General features: G+C 42.8%; 3 protein-coding genes across 3 annotated transcripts; all 3 read left to right on the top strand.

The window, feature by feature from the left end:
- Positions 4,931-6,885, top strand: LOC8086041 (ribulose bisphosphate carboxylase/oxygenase activase, chloroplastic). Its single transcript, XM_002451284.2, has 2 exons — positions 4,931-5,680; positions 5,818-6,885. Exons 1-2 carry the CDS (start codon positions 5,112-5,114, stop codon positions 6,668-6,670), a joined length of 1,422 nt encoding a protein of 473 aa, XP_002451329.1. The 5' UTR covers positions 4,931-5,111; the 3' UTR covers positions 6,671-6,885.
- LOC8086040 (ribulose bisphosphate carboxylase/oxygenase activase, chloroplastic) lies at positions 9,950-12,096 on the top strand. Its single transcript, XM_002451283.2, has 4 exons — positions 9,950-10,203; positions 10,350-10,790; positions 10,925-11,010; positions 11,110-12,096. The coding sequence occupies exons 1-4, from the start codon at positions 10,168-10,170 to the stop codon at positions 11,867-11,869; spliced, it is 1,323 nt and encodes a 440-aa protein (XP_002451328.1). The 5' UTR covers positions 9,950-10,167; the 3' UTR covers positions 11,870-12,096.
- On the top strand, positions 20,383-23,037 carry LOC8086039 (putative cyclin-D7-1). The gene is made up of 6 exons (XM_002451282.2): positions 20,383-20,778; positions 20,940-21,026; positions 21,248-21,346; positions 21,619-21,820; positions 22,111-22,244; positions 22,350-23,037. Exons 1-6 carry the CDS (start codon positions 20,383-20,385, stop codon positions 22,713-22,715), a joined length of 1,284 nt encoding a protein of 427 aa, XP_002451327.2. The 3' UTR covers positions 22,716-23,037.

Genomic DNA, 23,270 nt, shown 5'->3' with positions numbered 1-23,270 from the left:
TTGGGTGGTGGTTCCACCGTGGGGCTGATGAAATCGTAGAGCTCTGCTCCTCTGATCGAGGAGTGAACTTGCGCACGCCATAGCATGTTGCATGGAGGAGGAGGCCATAGCACGAGTCCATGAGGAGGAAGGCTTTGGATACTATGTAAAATTGGGTTAACGATTTACCTTTGCCTAGTACTCGGTTCCGTGTTAATATAGCTGGGGAATAGCCCCCACGTCAGTGGCGTATACATGAAAGGTTGTTACAGCAGATGCATGGATAGACTCTATCTTATACACCTTGGACTATAATCTAGGAACTACCTAAGTACATTGAATATAGACATATACATAAGGGAAGCCTATCATCTAGCTAACAGCGTCCAGCTTTACCATTTTACTTTCATTTTTATATTCAAATATAGAATTAGAAAAAGGTTGATGCATTTTCCGACTGTTTTTGTCTGTTTACATATCCTTAATTTCAACTAACACTAAGCAGATTAATAAGCACTTGGAACGTTTGACAAGTTAATAATCTTGCGGCAGCAATTGCAACACAAGTCGAACATGATCCAAGTGGTCAGAGAAGCTCTGACTTAAAATGAGGATGCTGTCAAAGAAAACCAAGAGGCATTGCGAAGTAGAGGAGCCAATGTCTTCACATCGAGTGATCCACAACTTGGAGTTGTCGCCCTAAATCGCAGGTAAATTCATCTTGGGAAACTTGCTATGAAGAACAACCAACGAATTTAGGCTCAAATTAACTCAAAACAAAATCCAGGCGGATGCTGACCCCAACCCTCTTCCAATACAGAATGAGAAGTAGAAGGAAGCAACTTAGGTTTAGGCGGATTAATTATATATACGTAGCCTAGAATAGAAGAGGCTGGTTGTGGGTTTAATTAACCTACTAGGCCCGGCTTGTCAGCTAGAGAGATTGCACGGCAGTCTCAATGCATAGTTTCATAACACAGTTACCAAGACTATAAACTAGGTAACCCAGCCACAAGAGTTTCATAGGGATGAAACTCCTCTCTCATCTGATGAAACTCCTTCATTTAATAACCCTACCAAGTCAGCAATTTTACTTATATGGCATCCTATTTATTTAATATGCATTGAGACTGGCCCCTTAGTTCTCGTACATACGGCCAAGCTATCGAGGGGAGAAGCACTGAAATAGCGGCACGAAAACGCAGGCGGACAGTGACTGACGGCGGCTGCTAATCGCTCGCGTGAATCCACTTCGGCGCGGCCCGCTTGTTTCTTCTTGGGCCTGATATGATGGAGCGACGTGGTTCCGGTCCGGCCCTAAAGCGCTGATGATGGTGCCATCACGGCGTGGTTGCAATTGCATGCATGTGCTCGGCTGGCTGTCTTGCACTCGCCGCCGCCTTCGTCGTCTTCGGTCCGACTCACTCCCTGCTGATAGATTACTCATCATCACGACTCGCCATATATTTCTCTGGTCTCTCGTCTCCGATCAGATTGTACCGTATTGTATTGTATTGTATTGTTGGTCTTGGCCGGACTCAGCTCGCTAGACGCTAGCTAGCTTGCAGGATCCCAAGTGGTCTGTGCCGCATCTGCCGTCTCTCTCTCAACTCCCTCAAGCATGCAGTTAAATTAAGAACGGACAACGGATCCAAGGCAAGGACAAATTAAAGGAGAAGATATATATGATATTCATTTCAGTTCTTTTGGGCCGCGTCTGTTTGCTCTTTGCCTCTGCTGCTCTGGCTTCTCTCACCTGTGATACGGTGTGGATGCCGATTGTCGTGACTAGCTTGCTTAATATAGCCAATTGCCAATTGGCACCACTCAAGCACACACAAGACAAAAAGAAAAACTTCACACAACTTTCATTTTTGAAAAGAAGTCAAGATTGCTGTCGTCATTTTCTTCCTTAATATTGCTAGCTAATTGGAGACTTCTAAAGCAATATCTAGGTTAATCCTTACGAGACGCGGAAGGAAAATAGGTACAACACAGATTTTTTTTTTTACAAAACAAAAGTAAAAAAATATATCTAACTTTTCATTTTGTAGACTTTAATCATCGTCGCTTGTAATGCACATCAACCTATTCTATTTTTCTAAAAGAAACTACTAGCCAGCCTCATCCATTATGACAAAAATACATAAACTATTCGCTAAAGTTGCATTTGAAGGTGAGGGAATTTAAACATGTCTAAAATAAAAAAAAAATAAAAAATAGGTTGGGGTTTCATCTGCTAACTTCGTTCAAAAAAAACTAAGCTTGTGAAACCTATCGGTACAAATCATTGGCTCGTTACACATAATGACATTGATAAGTCATTATTAGCACCGATTTGCAATCAGTGGTGGTAATGCTATGCTAACTTTTACCGTAACATAGGGTTCAGAACTGGAGGTGTAATGATATTGCAAGGGCAACAGCAATAATCTAGAGGCAAGAGAGCTCACACGGGGCACTCGCTACAAACTATATATAGTTTCTATACTTATTAATTTTTATAGATACTATATATATAAACTATGATCTCAATGGATAGTTTCTATAGAATATGTTTTTATCCAATCATATTCATTCTCTCTCCATTCTCGGCCAATTATATTACTTCATGTCTTGGATTTCATATAGACATAGTTTCTTACTTAGATCCAGTTTATATGATTTTTGCTCTCTCTTTTCAATAACTACATTGCCACATCAGCAAAATACTTAGATAACACTACAATTAATATCTATAGAAACCTATAATAGTTTCTGCATTGGGAGTAGCGTTAGCTCCACAACCGGCGCCCCTCCTTAGGCCTTCCTACACCCGTTAGCTCTAGGTTAGAGGCCTCTCTTTGAACGTATGACAACAACCGTCAGAGAGTGGACTAGGCCTTCAAGGTGGCCACTTTGGCCACCGGGACCACCGGCTCGGCCATTGAGAGGCACGAGCGCAGGGTCCCACAGAGGCTCATGGGCGCTAGGTTGTCTCGATGAATTTTGAGGAAGAAAGGTGAGGGAAGAAAGAGACACCGCAGGAAGGACATGAGGATAAAAAATAGAGAAGGAAAAAAAAACTAAAAACATTATAGTTGGGTTCTCTCGTGTGTATTATAAGCTAATTTGTCAAATAGGTAACCAACCAGTTTTACCTTCACTATAATATAGTTGTTCAGTAAGCAAATGTACAAAAAAACATTACATTTTATTATTAGCTCTGATTTGTCATGTACACTACTCGGCAAAGCCTATGTCGAGTGCTACACTCGACAGAGATCACACGACAAATTTTTCGTCGGCAAAGCGGTATTTGCCGAGTGCCTGACACTCAGTAAAGATTGAAACGAAAAAAATCCGAAAAGTAGAATTTTTTTTAAAGAGAGACCCCCACCAGCATGTGGCTACATGCCCAATGGCATTTGAACATGTGACCTCCCTCTTGCTTATCTCTCCCTAACCACTGCACTACACTATCACTTATGTCTATGTTGCATTTCGGTTCCTCATATATTATATCAAACCACATGTAAATCAATTATTTGAGGCCCTAAACGATTTCAAATCAAAAAGTTGTCAACTATAAAGTTTCATAACCTTTTGAGATCTACAATTTTTATTTAAGGAGTTTCTCCATACGAGGTCGTTTACAAAATTTGAATTTCAAATTTGAGAAATTCAAACATAGTTTTTGTTTGATAAGATGATTTCAAATTAAAAAAATTATCCACTATAAGTTTTCATAACTTTTTTGTGATCTACAAATTTTATTTAGAGAGTTTTTCGATCTAAGGTCACTTAAAAATTCAAATTTTAAAATTTTCAAATAAAAACATAGTTTTGCATGACAAGATGAACTCAAATGAAAAAAAATTGTCAACTACAAAATTTCATAATTTCTCAAGATCTACAAAGTTTATTTTGGTTGTTTGATCATTTATTCATCCTACATGCTGATTATAACATTTTTCACAAAACTTATATATCTCTCTTATAGTTTCATAAACTATAAGAGAGATGTAAAATTTATAAACAAATTTATTTTTACTTTACAAATAAAGAAATAATCAAAATAAAGGTTGTAAATCTTGAGAAGTTATATAACTTTATAGTTGAAAACTTTTTGGTTTGAATTTATTTAAGGCTTTATTTAATTTCGATTTATTTTGCTGAGTGTTTTTTTTACCCTCGGCAAATCAGGTATTTGATGACCGTAAAGAAAGACTCGGCAAAAAGGTTTTTTTGCTGAGTGTTATTCTTGTGCAAAGTGTTTTTTTCTGAGTGTTTTATTTTTTATTTTTTTGCCGGAGTGTTTTTTTATACTCGATAAAGAAAAAACATTAGGTAAACTATTTGACATTTGATAAAGAGATATATATTCCGGTAGTAGTAACATGAAGGGTGGCGCCACGCGGGTCAGTCACCGACGTCCCACAAAGCGCAGTAGGTAGCGTAATCTGATCCACAGCGTGTGGGTGTGGCTGCCGCTCTCATTCTCGACCTCATATCAACAAGCTATGGAAATCTAAAAAGTTTTTAAGATTTTCCGTCACATCGAATCTTACGGCACATGCATGAAGCATTAAATATAGACGAAAACAAAAACTAATTATACAGTTTGTCTGTAAATCGCGAGACGAATTTTTTGATCCTAATTAGTTTATGATTGGACAATATTTGTCAAATAAAAACGAAAATACTAAATTTTTTCGGAACCAAACAAGGGGGTATAGTATAGTATAGCTCGCTCTAGAATATTCATGTATGTACTGCAGTGGGGCCGGGAGTGATGACGTGTCGCATATATACTTTGCAGCCTGCGCTGCTTGCCTGCCTTGTAGTTTTTGGACGCTAGCGAGCTAGTAAGCGCGATCACTGGAGTGATTGAGATACTAGCAGGTCCCGATGTCTTCTAGTTCTAGAGGCGCGGGGAAGGATCTAGAGCATGCATGCACGCACGCATCCATCGATTTGCAAAAATAGCAACTGTGTGTGTATATATATAAGGGAACTGCTAGTATATATTACCGTGGCAGCTAGCAGAGCTTTGCATTGCATTGTTCATCATCATATCCTCCGATTTCCGAGTCCGATCTCCTCAGCGGCCGGCTCGATCGATCACTTGCAATTAATTAATTAATACTATTATGGCTGCTGCTTTCTCCTCCACCTCCGTCGTCGTCGCTGTGCCGGTAACTACTTCCACGGCGGCGAACAGCTTCCTCGGGAGTAATAATAATAACAAGCAGAAGCTCACTGTCAGCAGCATCAGGAAGAAGAAGCAGCATCAGCAGGGCGGCAGGGGGCTCATCATCATCAGAGCCATGGCGGCGGTGAACAAGCAGGAGGTGGACGAGACGAAGCAGACGGAGCAGGACAGGTGGAGGGGCCTGGCCTACGACACGTCGGACGACCAGCAGGACATCACCAGGGGAAAGGGCATGATCGACTCCCTCTTCCAGGCGCCCATGGGGGACGGCACCCACGTCGCCGTGCTCAGCTCCTACGACTACATCAGCCAGGGACTGAGGCAATACAACACCATGGATGGCTACTACATCGCCCCCGCATTCATGGACAAGCTCGTCCTTCACATTGCCAAGAACTTCATGACCCTGCCCAACATCAAGGTGCCTCTGATCCTGGGTATCTGGGGAGGCAAGGGCCAAGGGAAGTCCTTCCAATGTGAGCTTGTCTTCGCCAAAATGGGCATCAAGTAAGCTACAATGCATGCTATATATGCTAGCCGACTATAATTCTGTCATCTACGTACGTATATTAGTAATAAGTACGACGACTTGATGACTATATACAGTGCTGACTTCAAGTATATGTATGCTGTCCCACGTACAGCCCCATCGTGATGAGCGCCGGCGAGCTAGAGAGCGGCAACGCCGGTGAGCCGGCGAAGCTGATCCGTCAGCGCTACCGTGAGGCCGCGGACCTGATCTCCAAGGGCAAGATGTCCTGCCTGTTCATCAACGATCTCGACGCCGGCGCAGGCCGCATGGGCGGCACCACCCAGTACACGGTGAACAACCAGATGGTGAACGCCACCCTGATGAACATCGCCGACAACCCCACCAACGTGCAGCTCCCGGGGATGTACAGCAAGGTGGACAACCCGCGTGTGCCCATCATCGTCACCGGCAACGACTTCTCCACGCTGTACGCGCCGCTCATCCGCGACGGGCGCATGGACAAGTTCTACTGGGCGCCCACCCGCGACGACCGCATCGGCGTGTGCAAGGGCATCTTCCGCACCGACGGCGTCCCCGACGAGCACGTCGTCCAGCTCGTCGACGCCTTCCCGGGCCAGTCCATCGACTTCTTCGGCGCCCTCCGCGCCAGGGTATACGACGACGAGGTGCGACGGTGGGTGGCCGAGACCGGCGTCGAGAACATCGCCAGGAGGCTCGTCAACTCCAAGGAGGCCCCGCCGACGTTCGAGCAGCCGAGGATGACGCTGGACAAGCTCATGGAGTACGGCCGCATGCTGGAGGAGGAGCAGGAGAACGTCAAGCGCGTGCAGCTGGCCGACAAGTACCTCACCGAGGCGGCGCTCGGCGACGCCAACGACTTCTACGGCAAGGCGGCGCAGCAGGTGCACGTGCCCGTGCCCGTGCCGGAGGGGTGCACTGATCCCAGGGCCGGCAACTTCGACCCTGTCGCCAGAAGCGACGACGGCAGCTGCGTCTATAACTGAACTGATGCAAGAGACGATGGATATCGTCGTCGATCCAGAATCCAATAATAGCAGCTACATACCTAGCCAACATTTTCGTGACCTGCTTGAAACTACTACTTAGTTATGCTAGCTGATTATTTACGCGATAATCGATCTCTCTCATGTAACTAATTATTACTCAATGCAAAACAAATTATTATTGAGTACTCCTATGGAAAACAGCTGGATTTTAATTTGGATTCTCAGTGTGATAGCCTAATATAGGTTGCATTTGCTGATTGCAAATTGTACGTTACGTTGACACAAGTGGTGTACTACTTGTTATCATAATAAATATACCAAGCAATCCCGTTGTATAGTCAGGCTTGGTTAGGTACGTGTCCTACATATGGATTCTTAGCAGTAAAACGCTACCAAGAAATAACTTGGGCTAGAAAGCCTAATTTGGAGGAGACGAAAAAACAAACAAATAAAATACCACTAGAGGGTTCTTATAGATTTCTAAAGCTAGCTTCTCAATCAAATGTAGGGATGCAGGCTCTTCTAGGGCAACCCACTGACCTAACACCCAATTCACAAAATGTTGTGCAGAAACCTTATAGGGCCAACTGAAAACTAATTCGGTGTTATATGGGTCAAACACCATGGGTTAATGGGTTATCTAGCCAGGAGAGACACTCCTTCATCTCCACCATGTCGTCCTCGTTATTATCGTCCGACAAGTGCGAGTCACCGGCGTCACGACACCACTCACCATCCATCCCATCGGTGTCCATGTGTGAGGCCAAGCCAAAGCTTGTAGTTTCCATGACGCGGGAGGACCTAGAGGTGGTGCTGCGATGAGTGGTTCGGAGCGCAGAGGAACTGGCTACCATGACATCCTCCACACATTGATGTTGCATCTGATGGCTACCACACTTGTTTTTTTGCAAATTTGTTTTGAGGCATGTGGCCACTCCAAGCTTGTTTTTTTTTGCAAATTTGTTTTGAGGCCTGTGGCCTTTCAATGCTTTTGTTTTTTGCAAATTTGTTTTGAGGCATGTGGCCTCTCCAAAGAGGTGGGGAAGTCTTACTGTGTTGTCAACATCCTTTTTGTCGGCCTAATGAATATGGCCGCATCATCTGTGTACATGGAAGCCTGAAATTTCAGCATTCTCCTTCCAATTTTGCTAAGTAAGCCCAATTTGGTTGCACAAGAGAGAGTTGATTGCTGAAATGAAAAGCAGTGATGATAATTAAGGGGTCGTCTTGCCTCAGCCCTCGTCCATGTTGAATCGGCGTAAGTGGGATCTTGTTGGGTAGGATTTTGGAGTAGGATGACGAAGTTAGTATTGGTACAATCCATTCTCTCTAGTGTGGTGGGAGAAGCCTCTGTTTTGGAGTAGGGCGATGAGATAGGCCCTGTTTGGATCCATGGTTAGAGTTAGATTTAGCTATTTGAGGCTTAAATAGCCCTAAAGTATCCAAACATGAGGGTTAGATTAGGGTTATTTACATCTAACCCACCCTAAAAAACTATCCCCCCCCCCAAAGATGTGCTTATTTGGGCTATTTGGAGATATTTGAGGTGGGACCCATAGGGAAAAAGCATTGACCTCCCATCTGTTTCCGCACGGGATCCTATTCCCCACTCGCCTCCCAGCCCGCCGTCTCCACACGGCATCCGCGCCTGTTAGGGCTGGATATCAAGCCAACTCGGCTCGTTAGTGGCTCGGCTCGTTATAGCTCGGCTCGTTGTGGCTCAGCTCGTTATACAAACGAGCTAGAAGGCTGGCTCGGCTCGGCTCGTTAGTGAGCTCGAGCAGCTCGTTTGGCTCGCGAGCCAAATCATAAAAACATAGTATAAAGAGACTATAAATTTATAAAAGTAATTAAACAACAAATACATCACATGCATACTTAAAATGAACTAAACAAAGTACATATAGCTTTAACAATTCAACAAACAAACTAGAGTTTTGTCCGGCCAGCCTATTACGATCACGATCGTGGCTATATGATAGTCATACTTATACAGTTTAAGCATCATCCATTGACAGATAAAGTTAGGATTTATGAATGGACTGGGTCGAGCTACTGAGAAATATTTAGGCATGTAGCCGAGACAATTTTAGTTGCTAGCATAATAATTGACTAGCTCATTATGGCTCACGAGCTGGCTCATTATAAAACGAGTTGGCTCGTTATAAAACGAGTCGAGCTCGAGCCGAACTATTAACGAGTGAGTCGAGCGAGCTAGCGAGTTACGAGTTTTTTGTCCAACCTTACGCGCCTCCCAACCCGCCGTAATTTTTTTTTTGCTTCATTTATCACTTGTATGTTTGATTGAGACATCTCATTTGTATGGATAAATTAAATTTTATCCTGTGATGGATGCTTGATTTGTAAAGATGATTTGTTTTTGTCATTTATGAGTGGGAGATGGCCACACCAAATCCAGCTGCAAAGGAGCCAAATGATTAGGAAATTATATTTATTGTTAATCTAACCCTTGCATCCAAACACTACCTCTTCGGTTAAAGTTAGTTGAGGGTTAGATGAGCTACAAAATAACTCTAACATCTAACTTGGTTAGAGTATCCAACAGGGCCATAGTCCCACAGCATACCGAATCAAATGCTTTTATGTCCAACTTCATAAGCATGGCTGGCATTTTTATTCCATGGAATTTCTCGGCAATGTTTCTTATGCAGAGGAAGTTATTGTGTATGCTTCAGCCCTTGATGAAGGCATTGTGCGCGTTCATAAATGGCGCGAGACGTAATGCAAAGAATTTTTGTTATGATTTTTGCGCTTGCATGGATCGGGTTTGGCCTGATGTCTTGGATGCTTTCATCACCATCCTTGTTTGAGATGAGGACAACATTTGCCGAGTTTACAAGGTTAAGGTGAGCACAGCGGATGTTGTTGAAGCTATTGACTGTAGCTATCAACGTATTCCTATATCAGAGAAGGAATACATACATGCATGTCGAAACAATTTCTGTGGCACTTGAGGTAGCATACAAATTAAATTTTTGTTTGTGCCTCATCCAGTCCAGGTCCAGCGAAGAATGGTGTGGTGATGCAGAGTCAGAGAAACCAAGCCAAGAGAGGTAGATGTCTGCTCTGCTCAATCGTGCAATGATTAGTCTTGATGTATTGCAAGCGAAGCACACACAGCTAGCTAGCATCCTATTGGCCGGCCGGGATGCGGCCACGTGTGCAGAGCCTCATCCTCAGCGTGTGGCCAGAGGAAGATGTGGAAGCTGATCCACAAGACGATCGAGCTAGCAGCTTGCGGCTCTCACACTCTCCCGGGTCCTTTCCCTGCTGACCTGCCGACCATTGGCAACGGCGGCCAGGCCGCCATAGCAGTCCACCACCACCATACGTGCTCGCTCGCTCTTTATTTAATGCCGTGTGCGCGGTTCGATTGAGCAGCGGCGGCGGGGCGGCGACGGTGGCCATCATATCTCAGGTGGGTGTGCTGTGTGTGTTCCTCCTTCCTTGCTAGCAAGGTCCAAAAACCAGAAATGGCGGCCGCCTTCTCCTCCACCGTTGGAGCTCCGGTGGGTGTCCTTTAGCTTGCTTTGTCGTTTCCATACATACATCCATGCATATAGCTAGTTCGACGACATCTTCTTCTTCATGTCATGATCGATCATCTATATATATATATATATATATATATATATATATATATATATATATACAGGCCTCCACCCCGAGCAGGAGCAGCTTCCTCGGGAAGAAGCTCAGCAAGCAGCAGGTGTCTGCGGCGGCGGCCGTGAACTACTACCATGGCAAGAGCTCCAGCAGCGCCGCCGCCAACGTTAACAGGTTCAAGGTGATGGCGGCCAAGGAGGTGGACGAGACGAAGCAGTCGGACCAGGACAGGTGGAAGGGCCTGGCCTACGACGTCTCGGACGACCAGCAGGATATCACCAGGGGCAAGGGCATGATCGACTCCCTCTTCCAGGCGCCCATGGGGGACGGCACCCACGTCGCCGTGCTCAGCTCCTACGACTACATCAGCCAGGGCCAAAAGACTTACAGCTTCGACAACATGATGGATGGTTTCTACATATCCAAGAGCTTCATGGACAAGCTCGTGGTCCACCTCTCCAAGAACTTCATGAGCCTGCCAAACATCAAAGTACTTGATATATATTTTTTTCATTTCTCACAAGATATATATATATATATATATAGATAGATGATTTAATTAGTTACCATGCATCTGAATATATATAGATAACCCACTACTGAATATCTCATATCCATCTGCAGGTTCCCCTGATCCTGGGTATCTGGGGAGGCAAAGGTCAGGGGAAGTCCTTCCAATGCGAGCTCGTCTTCTCCAAGATGGGCATCATGTACGTGCTGTGCTGTGCTCTGCTGATTCGTTCATGCATCGTCTTTCGTTTGGATTATTCGATCTTCTTACATATCTATGGCCTCACGTACGCCTGCAGCCCCATCATGATGAGCGCCGGCGAGCTGGAGAGCGGCAACGCCGGAGAGCCCGCCAAGCTCATCAGGCAGCGGTACCGTGAGGCTGCCGACCTCATCTCCAAGGGCAAGATGTCCTGCCTGTTCATCAACGATCTGGACGCCGGCGCAGGTCGCATGGGCGGCACCACCCAGTACACGGTGAACAACCAGATGGTGAACGCCACCCTGATGAACATCGCCGACAACCCCACCAACGTGCAGCTCCCGGGGATGTACAACAAGGTGGACAACGCCCGGGTGCCCATCATCGTCACCGGCAACGACTTCTCCACGCTGTACGCGCCGCTCATCCGTGATGGACGTATGGAGAAGTTCTACTGGGCGCCCACCCGCGAGGACCGCATCGGCGTCTGCAAGGGCATCTTCCGCACCGACGGCGTCGACGAGGAGCACGTCGTCCAGCTCGTCGACACCTTCCCGGGCCAGTCCATCGACTTCTTCGGCGCCCTGCGTGCCCGGGTGTACGACGACGAGGTGCGCCGGTGGGTGGCCGAGACCGGCGTCGAGAACATCGCCAAGAAGCTCGTCAACTCCAAGGAGGGCCCGCCGACGTTCGAGCAGCCCAAGATGACGATCGAGAAGCTCTTGGAGTACGGCCACATGCTGGTGGCGGAGCAGGAGAACGTCAAGCGTGTGCAGCTTGCTGACAAGTACCTCAACGAGGCTGCTCTTGGTGCAGCCAACGAGGACGCCATGAAGACTGGCAACTTCTTCAAGTAGAGCAACGACAATAGCGCACCTCTTGCTATTGTTTTTTTATTTTTTATATAAGTACGACCGGGGGTGGGGGGTGGGGGAGGGGGGGATATGATGATCCCCCACCTGTTTGATTATATATTGGGTGGCTCTCAAACAAGTAGCCATATGTTTGAGGTTACAAATAGTTCATCGAAAGTTCATAAAGATAAAATTTACACAACTTCTTTGTCCTCGTCGGTTAAGCAAGATCCCCATAGATAGGCTTCTTACTATTGCTAGGCGACCAGCATAGGAGGAGGTGGTGAATTACATTCTTTTTTGTTCCTCCATAGTTTCCGATCATCTACACCATGCTGCTCCTATATAAATATTTCAGTTTCTTCTTAGTTCACTTATTACATTCTTCTTCACTGCACAATGCAACGCAATGTATATGCACGGTAATGGGCCACAAGCGCTATAATTATTCTGAATGAGTCTTTATTAAAGGTAGGCGAGAAAGTTGCAATATAACCAATGCCTTCTCTCTGTGTAAAGCTATTTACCATGAGTCTTGCCTTGAACCTTTCGATATTTCCTCTGATCGAAGTTACATTTGGTTTTGTAGACACATTTAATATCCTACTATTTTGGCTCCATCAGAAATTTCTACTAAGTCCCATACATCATTAGTACTCGTGGACTTTTTTTCATCTTTCATGGCATCAAGCCATGCATTCAGATGAATGTTCAAATTCCATGGCTTCCTTGAAAGTGGTGGGATCATTATCCAAACATCAACTCATTCATGTCCTCACTAAAGTAAGTGACATAGTCACTAGAGATAGTGGAATTTCTTACTTGTTGTGGCCTTCTAAGAGGTACATCATTTGGTTCATCTACCTGTAAAGCAGCTACTGAGTATATATCCTCATCAGATAGTAGCAGGTGTTGTATCAGCATTATTTTCAACTAGAGGTACAGCTTCAACACATATCGGGAGAAGAAGTACACATGCCGGGACATAAACCCATTATTTTTCTTCAAGAACTATTTCTTGAGTGTTTCTCTCCCCCTCATCAGCTCGCCTTACAAGAACACAACGAGTCTTGTTTCAACAAATTTAGTGAATTGATTTGGATAATAGAATCAATATCCTTTTGATTTATCAGGATACCCAATGAAGTGGCAATCAACGGTCTTAGGATATAACTTTCCAACATTTGGATTGAATACTTTTGCTTCAGCAAGGCAACCCCACACATGTAAATAATTAAAAGTTGGTTTTCTTACTACTTGACTGGGAACCATAGCTTGGCAAAGTGGAATAGCTTAACATGGATCGAACCATTTCCATAAGAGTGCGATTACGCCTTTTAGCCACTTCATTTTGTTGGGGTTCGCTAGGTGCAGACTATTTGGCTACTATGCCATTTTCCTTCAAGAATCTAATAAAAGGTCTACGAATTTGTACATAGGGAGTATGTCTTCCATATACTCCCCACTATGATCTAATCTCAAGGTCTTTATCTTGTAATTGTGCTGATTTTCAACTTTGGCCTTAAATAACTTAAATTTATCTAATGCCTCAAATATATCCTTTATAGGATAGATGCATCCATATAACTAGAGTAATCATCAGTAAATGTTATGAAGAATGAATCAAAACCATCTACTAATTTTTTTAAATGGCCCACATATGTCTATGTGGATGAGCTCTAAGACTCTAGTGCTTCAAAAAGCATATTTCTTCATTTGTTTAGCATGTTTTCCTCTAATGTAATCATTGCATCTATCTATGTCAAAGAAATCTAGAGGGTGGAGTATCTCTTCTCAAATGAGACGCTCAACTCTCACCGTCAAAATATGGGCCAAACAACAATGCCATAATTTTGGTGAAGTCTCATTGTCATTTCTCTCATGCTTGGTACTAAAATTTGTAGATGATGAGGGATCGACATTATTCACTGCTTCACTTTGAGAAATTAGATAAAGTTTTCTTGTCATAAGGCAAGACCAACAACATTGCCATTAGTCTTAGGGATACATCTCTTATTCTTGAAAAGCTAGTGATAAACATCATCATCTAAACATGACACAAAAACTAAGTTTTTTCACATAGAGGGTACACAAAGGTTATTTTTTAAAAGAAGAGTGAAGCCAGTGTGGATTGTAACTAGCAAATCTCCAATTGCTTCAAATTCTGCTTCAATGTCATTGGCGACTCTAATCCTTATTTCCCCTTTTCTTAGGGTCCTCTTTGTAGTGAATCCCTTTCTTCTTTGAGTCATTGTAGAAAACCAATGTAGTCCTTCTTAATGTGTCCACCTTTTACACACCAGTGGTATCCTTTTGGATCTACATTAGGTTTATTTTCAGGACTAAGCAATTTTTAGGCTTGTTTTGTTGGTCTACTTAGAATATTGACCCATCTTTTTAAATAGAGCAGACTTGGGCAAGTATTCTTTCATGAATTATTTCTTATATCTTTTCTTTTTAGTTTTCATGACATGGTTGACATGATCAACCCTTTCAACCCTAAGCCTTTCCTATTTCTGAGCACATCTTTCCATTAATTCATCAATGACCACTTTATCTTCATGGTATTGTAATTGATGGTAAATGGAGAAAACTGTGAAGGTAAAGAGGTCATGGTGAAACGGACAAGGAAGCCATCAAAGATTTCCATTTCCATTTGCTTAAGCTTAGCAGCCATATTGCTCATTTTTAGGATGCACTCCTTGATGCTGACCCATCATATTTATCATTCATAAGCCTCTTAATCATAGTGCTTGCATAAACCTTAGAGGATCCTTTGAATTGATCCCCGATCTTGCTAAGATATTTGTTAGTAATATGAGAGTCTATCATTGCTCCTCTTGGCCAACCATCATGATGACCAAGCTCTGGTAGGTGGGGATGAGGATTTGGAACATTTTCTCAATGGTAGTTGGAGTCTGGTGTCTCTTATCAATGTCTAAAAGCACCACCTGGTCTACCCAAGGACTAATAGCCATAGAGAGGACCATATCTATCGTCTTGACTAGGAGGAAGATGTGCTACACACCGATGTCAATGATGCCAAGACCATCTTCACATTTGAGGTAGCGAATGACCTAGAGGTAGTTTGTTTCTCTTTATCCTTTTAGGTGCTTCTCCAGTCTACAAGCTGGACTCTGAATCAAAGGTTTTGTAGTGTTGTAGCTCTGCTAGTTTAATTGGCCATTGTGTTCTCATTGTTTCTGGTTTAGACTATTGTATTTTTGTTTTAACAAATGGAAAGGTTTCCTCGTGTCAAGAGAGTAACCTAGAAGTCGATGGCAGAGCATTGAGGCACTCCTTTCTAGAGCATGCCCTAACATGTCTTGTCCATGTGCTTCATCGTTGATTTTGGAATCTAGAAGACTACCATGGAGTATCTAGCCTATAGTTAGAATGAGATAGGTACCTTTGTTGAGCTAGGAGAGGATACAATGCTCAATAAGGATGATGAGGTCATGAAACACACGATCACAGAGCTTGGAGTTGGTGAGAGGAGGGGGCGGGGTAAGTTTGCAGGAAGTAGGACACCTCCCCTCCCCCCAGAAAAAAGGTGGCTGCTAGAGACCTTAGACATTGATGGCACATAGTTGTTTTTGTGGAAGTTGATATTAAGCCCCGTTAGATGTGCAGCTTAACATTTATGAGATGGACATTAAGATAGCTTTCCTCAATGAGCTAGAGAGAAGTGGTTGAACTAGTAATCAACATGATGATGTTGATTGATCGTTTGATGGGCTCAAGTTTGAAGAAATTGATAGACCTTTGTTCTAGTTTTCAACTACTAGTTGCTAATTATTGGTCAGGTCTTATAGGAGGAAAAAAATTGAAGGATGAAAACGATTGCAATGAAGCAGTTAGATATTAGAAAAAAGATGGTTGCATAAGATTAGTATCTCCAGAGTATAATTCTATATCATCATATCTTCAATGACTTTGCATCTTCAAATTTTAGGAAAAACTTAAATTATTTAGTATATATGGATAGTGCTTTTTTGGAAGTATAAGTAGCATTTTTCAATCATTATTTTTGTAATGTTTAATACATGGGGCAATGTTCTTGGTCTCTCTATAGGCCCTGGAAATCACAGGACCGGCGCTGCCGGTAGCTAGCCGGGCGCGGAGCCATCCATTGCACTTGAATGTATGAATTATGATCACTGATGATGAGTGAGTTGGCCTTGTTTAGTTCCGAAAAATTTTGGGAAATCGACACTGTAGCATTTTCGTTTGTATTTGACAAATATTATCTAATCATGGACTAACTAGGCTTAAAAGATTCGTCTCGTCAATTTCGATCAAACCGTGCAATTAGTTTTTATTTTTATTTATATTTAATATTCTATATATGTGTCTAAAAAATTTTACAAATTTTTTTAGAGAAGTAAACAAGGCCTTACTACAAAAAGGCCTTACTACAAAGCACTAGGGCCGGATTGACTGGGTCGTCCTGACACTGCCTGACTGCCTGCAATGGCAGTACTAGGTACGTACAGCACGCACTGCAGTATGATGCATGTTCCTCTGTTTAGGCCTTGTTTAGTTTACAAAAAATTTTATTTTTGTCTACTGTAGCATTTCGTTTTTATTTGACAAACATTGTCCAATTACGGAGTAACTAGGCTCAAAAGATTCATCTCACAAATTACAGGTAAACTGTGCAGTTAGTTTTTATTTTTGTCTTTATTTAATGTTTTATGTATGCGACTAAAGATTCGATATAACGGAGAATCTTGAAATTTTTTACGAACTTATTTCCTTTTCAGGCGGCTGCAGTCAGAATGGCTGCCACCACTGCCATGCCTGCACGCACGAAATAAATTAAAGCCAGGCAGGCAGGCACGTACACAGCTGGAGTCTTCAACGTAAGCCAGCCGATTGCACAACTGCATGACAACATGTATGTGTAAATACATACGTACGCCAGCTATAGCTAGCTGGCTCACGTGTTGTAGCTAGCAACACTTATACATATACATACATATATATAAATGTAGTACACTTCCTCTGTAAGTTATTACTGCTACATGCACTGCTGATATGAATAATATGATCCGGCGCCGGCCGGCCGGCCGGTCGTCCATGCATGCATCTCAAGCCAAGCACAGCCACTGGTCTCCGATCTGAGAGTGAGCTATCAGCTATAGCATGCAGTAGCACTAGCTAGTACAACACACACCTCATATACGTAACGTACATACGTACGTACGTGACCGTGTAGTAAATGCACTACATGCATTTGCATGCGTTCAAAGTCATGCATAAATTAAATATATAAGGACCACGTATGGTCTAAACCTGTCCCTCCCAAAAAAAATTTTCCTTTTTTCTGCGGTCTAACAATTTGCTGCAACTACTTCTCAATGGAGATATTAATATAGGGTGTCCGGTCTGTGTGCGATGAGACATTCCATGGTCACTCTACTCTTTGTTTCTTTTATTTGGGCCTTGTTTAGTTCACCCCAAAAAGCAAAAAGTTTTCAAGATTCCCCGTCACATCGAATCTTGCGGCACACGCATGAAGCATAAAATATAGATGAAAGCACAAACTAATTACACAGTTTAGCTGAAAATCACGAGACAAATATTTTGATCCTAGTTAGTTTATAATAGGATAATATTTGTCACAAACAAACGAAAGTGCTACGGTACCGAAATCCGAAATCTTTTCGGAACTAAACAAGACCTTGGTTTATCGAATGGAATAAATTGATACATACACCACCTTATTCTCAGAGGCGGATCCAACAAGATATGCCAGAACCGTGAGATAGGCAATGTCTATTCACACTAAATAAATCTACGTAATTATTAACAATATTTGCTGAATGTAAGATAGTGACGAGCATGTGGCCTAGAGGGTGTGCATGCACTTTAGCTCTTGGCAAGAGGTTGCAAGTTCAATTATAGTGTGCTGCACTCTAATTTTAGTTAACTGTTTTCTAAGTCCTTTAATTTTATTTTTCCGTTTTCTGCTCACCTGCGGTTATTTTGTTGCTTACGTGTATACTACCGAACTGCAATTTAATTTATTTTTTCTGTATTTTATCCTCCACACATATTAACTATGGCAATTGTGCTATATTGATCTTAATCTATACAAGTTTTTAGTTGTTCTGTTCTTTATCCTCTACAAATTAACTATGGCACTTGTGATATAATTATCTTCAAATTTAAGGCCTATCATGCTATTTAATGAATGTGGTTTTACCAAAATGGAATATAATTTTATCATATTGAAAATGGTTTAACCGAATTGTATAAGATTTTTTACGGCATAACCTATGGTAAAATTCTAGGGTTCGTTATTGCTTATTCCTCACAAGTTTATAGTTATTACTAGCATGACAAATAAATATATTCACTAAATTTGAGGAATGAGCTCATAATGGGACCACCTCATCTAGAATGGATTGATTCTTTAAATAAAACACTCCATAATATTACAACATCATCATTGTTATCATTATCACATATTATTAGTAGTATTAATATTACTAGAAGACACTACCACACAAAAGACCATCATTGTTGGGTTGAGATCCCTCGTCACTACCAGAAAATGAACCGGCAGTGGTCAAGTGGCAGTGATGTATAGTTTTCCTAAGCGCACCTACCAACTGAGCTACATGACACATGTTAACACTATTCTTTTAACTACATAGTTTTGAATCTTATATTGTATATTTCACACTCAAAAAAATCTCAAATGAAAAGTTTTAACTGCAAAGTTGTAGATCCCATCTAGTACTACAATTTCAAGGTTGACTTTATCTCCATTCAACAGTGTTAATCATGTCAAATCTGATATGAGACGAACTTATATCAAATATTTAGACTTGTAAATCATCTCAAATTAAAAAGTTATCAACTATAACGTTTTAGATCTTTTTAAATGCTATAATTTTTATATAAAGTTTATCTTTATCTGATCTCATATGAAAAGTTATGTATTTTTAGTGCAAAACAGGTATCATTGCCAGTTAAAGCCACAAACCGGCAGCTAGCGATAGGTGGACTATGACTGTTGGTTCTTGGCTCGAATCAAAAGTGATCGTACCATGCTTATGACTTCTGGTTCAAGCTAGGAACCTGCAGTGATTGTCCACCTATCACTGATAGTTGTGTTATCACTATCAGTTGAAGCCACGAAACGATAGTGACACTCTACCATGGTCGATTCTAAAACAACCGACAGTAATGAGCCAACAGTGAATGTCAGTTATTGTAGCAATGAGACGAAGAGGATGACCAGTGTGAGAGGCGGCATGGGTGGGGCAAAGCGAGCGTGGTGTGGATGATGGGACAAGCGAGCGTGGTGTGGATGGGACAGATAGAGGGCGGTGCGAATGGAGAGGGCAACATGGGTGGGACAGATAGGGCCAGTGAGGCGGGTGTGGGTATGATAGTAGCAAGGGAAATGATAGAAAGGACAAAAATGCTCCCTTCATGAGCTTCTCAATTTCCTAGTTATCGAAAGAGAACAATTTGGAGAATAGGTGTGCCATAATTTTGTGTTTGGTTCTGTTTAGACCTTTTCTCACTAAGAAGGTGACCAAAACAAGTTGAAAATAGAGCTAAGAGAAACTTCAAGAGTCTCTTTATGTTCTTTCGTACTAAAATAGAGATTTTAGTGGAAAAAAGCTATCCAACAATATGGATAGCAATAGAGATTTTAGTGAAAATAATCTATCCAATAGTGAAATTTCAAATTTAGTCAATCCTTTTATTTCGGGTATCTTGCTAGGCATAGATACAAAGCGGAAATAATGGTTCTCCAGAGTGCACATGAGATACAACGAAACTACTGGAGAGTAAAAAGATTTTCTTACTATATGAAATCTTCAAATATATGCATCCTTTATTTCAAGTTTCTTAGTAGATAAAAATAGAGAGTGTGCACAAGATATAGAGAAACAACTTGAGAATAAAAAAATATAACAAAGGGCGTTGTTTTAAATGAGGACTTTTACAGAATGAGCATAAGAAAAACTATTATTGGAGATGCTCCGAGAGATTTTAAAGACGGAAACCTATAGCGCTAGTTGGACCAAAGTAAAAAAGAATCCAGTCCAAACTGTGTGCGCGTACGGTAAAGGAATGCATGCATCGTAGACTGTATGTTATAGTGACTGCTGGTTGTGGTGGTGGCCGGCCATGCACGCACGAAAGCAAAAGGGTGGACTCGGGGACGTACGGTGGGTCATGAGGCTGGTCTTCCCGGGTTTTAAGGCAGCAATGCAACCACCATCATATCCACGACGTACGCAGGAGCAGGATAACTTCTCTTCCCCCACTTGCTTCTCTCAAGCTTCCTGCTGCTTAATTTGCCGCGCGCAGTCGTCGTCTCCGACGATCCAAATCCAATGCAACCGACCCGATCGACCACCATATAACACTAGGTACACCACCGTCTACACATGATCAGCAGGCCACCAGCAAAAGGCCGGCGCTGGCTAGCTAGCTGCTAGCTGCGTCAGGCAGATCAGGCAGCTAGAGCCACTAGATCGATCGACATGCATATGGAAGACGACGATGAGACGAGTAGCCAAATGCTGAATAACAATAGTATTGCCAGCCTTCTCTACTGCGACGAAGACCCTCTCAACTCCTCCACCACGCCGCCTCGTCCTCCACCTCCACTCGGCCAGCAGCAGCAGCAGCAGGCGGCGTCACTGGTACTGGCAACGACCGTCGGAGATGTGGAGGAAGAAGATCATCTGAAGGAGCTTCTTGTGGACCACATGGCCAGGCAGCGCTTCTATGCGCCCACCTGCAGAGGCGGCTACCTGGAGCATCTGCTGCTGCCGCCGCCGCAGCAGCAGGGATCCACACCACCGGAAGCAGCGATCATCCCTGGTAGTGGTACTGTGTCTGCCGCTCGCTCCAGAGGAGTGCACTACATCATCTATGTAAGCATCACGCACTACTACTATATATCTCTCTCTCTCTCTCTTTTTTTTTTCTTTTCGGATTATATATTCACACACAGATCTTTTCATCATTATACATATATATTTGCACTGTAATGCATGGTTGGGGGTACTACTTGCGTTTCTGAATCGATCGGCAGGCATTTGGTAGGTTGGGACTGACGGTGACGACGGTGTTCAATGCAGTCAACTATCTGGACCGATTCCTCTCCATCAACTGCCACCTGGTGCGTACGTAGTGCCAATTAGTATACATAGGACCTCTGTGTTTTTATTCGATCAGTTGATGAATCTATATCTCTGTTTGACGAGATATATATATATATATATATATATATCAAAAAAAAAGCAAACATTAATGGGAAAAAAAGGGATTATTGCAATAACTGATGGATACAATATCATGTGGTCATGTACGTACTCCATGTACCGGTCCTGGTGCGTGCAGTGTTGGGAGGCGTGGATGGTTGAATTGGTGAGCGTGGCATGCCTGTCCATTGCGTGCAAGCTGGATGAGGTCAATATCCCTTCACTCCACCATCTCCAGGTACGTGTACGACGACGTTACATTACATTACATTACATGCATGCATCCACATGCACATGCCATGATGCCGTGCGTGAGTCCTGCCTCATCCGCCACAGTCGTGTAGTATGCATGCATGATCCGATCCATGCAGAGCAACAATGTCGTCGAAGTGCATTCATAGTCGAACATGCACGTACGACAATCATGCATCTATCACAATTTATTTAATTAATTAATTTGCATTGTTCTTCCAAATAAAATTAATTAATTAATTAATTATATGCATGCAGATGGAAGAGGTGATGAGCAACTCGTTCCTGCCGGCGACGATCCAGGACATGGAGCTCACCCTACTCAAGGCGCTCCAATGGCGCCTCGCCTGCGTCACTCCCTACTCCTTCCTCCAGCTCCTCCTTCCCCTGCTTACTCCTCACACCACAACAACTACTACACCCTCTCGCTGCATTCGTCTCCTCATCCGCTCCCTCACAGGTATCATCAATCTAGCGGTATCTGAATATATAATCCTAGCTTCTCTAGGAGTAGCATTGTAATTATTTTGCATTAATATCGTCTTTTACTAGGATGGTTAAGTTACGGCTGTTTTATTAGGTCGATTTTATTGGGCGCTCGGTAGAAGTGTGTTGTTTATATGTTTAAACTCTTCTTCTTAATGCAATGACGATATGCAAATCTTTTGCTTCGAAAAAATTACCATTTGCCTGATGCAGCATGCATGACAAACTAATATAGTAGTTCAATCTAAATAATTGGAAGTGCAGAGCCCTCGTTCATCCGGTTTGATCCTTCCGTTGTGGCCTCCTCTGCTCTTGGGTGTGTAGTGGCGCTGGAGGATCATCAAACTTATGGCTATATCAGCCGCCTTATTCGTCCACACTGCCCTGCAACTGCAATGGTAACTCAGCCAATGCAAGCCTCCATTACCTTCAACTGTGTACACTTAATAATATGCATTTCTTCTCATGCATGATGGCCGTACAAACTGCGTGCGTGCATGCAGGACGAAGCAGACGACGGCGATGAGTGTTTCAGGATGATGGAAACACTCTACGCAAGCTGCTGCTCGGAATCGGATTGGAATTGGAACACTCATCATCATCATCATCATCATCATCAGCCGCAGCTGTACAGTAGTGATGATGAGCGGCTGCGGAGCCCTGTGTCAGTGATTCGTCGTCCCTTGGAACTGGAAACAGCAGGCGGTGGTGGTGGCAGACTAATCAACAGCAGAATGTCAGCTGTTAGCCGCCGTCGCTTGTTTGGTTCATCAGCATCAGAAACTCAAGGCAGTACACAATTGCAAGACGATGGTGGTAATACACACGTACGAGATGAAGATATCTCTCTCTCACACACACACAACTAACTGACCAAATAAATTGAAACCATTATTACTCTGGATCTGGGAGCACAGAACTCTATATATACCAGCATTATATATACTGTTCCTTCACTTTACTGTAGCTATTACCTCAAATCACCTGCACATTAGTACTTACTTACTTGCGTTGTATGTCTTACTGTGTTAGTAATAGCATTCATTCGTTTGTAATATCCAGCTGATCCTTAGTTGCTCGATCTAGTGCAACTGGTGGAACACGCACATGTATTTGTGTTGTGCGTGCTGTTTTAGTTTCAAGCTTTTTCTAATCTTTTGTACAAGCTATAAGCAGATGTATGGACCATTTCATCATAAATAATGTTTTGTGCAAGTTACATTTTTTTATAACTTTTGTGCAATTTACATTGGCTAGAGAACAATACTACTGGTCCTTTTGGCATAATCTTCAGCTTAATTTTTTTTGTTTCCCTGAGAGGGACTGGCTAGTTAGTAGTGATCATTCCCTTCTGTGACAAATGAGGTATATGTACTGTGTTTGGACATCGATAAGATCTGAATTAAAATTTTGATTAGCGCACT

Source organism: Sorghum bicolor, chromosome 5 (genome assembly GCF_000003195.3).
Source record: "Sorghum bicolor cultivar BTx623 chromosome 5, Sorghum_bicolor_NCBIv3, whole genome shotgun sequence".
In the NCBI taxonomy this organism is placed as follows: Eukaryota; Viridiplantae; Streptophyta; class Magnoliopsida; order Poales; family Poaceae; genus Sorghum; species Sorghum bicolor.
This window is presented reverse-complemented; position numbering and strand designations above follow the sequence as displayed.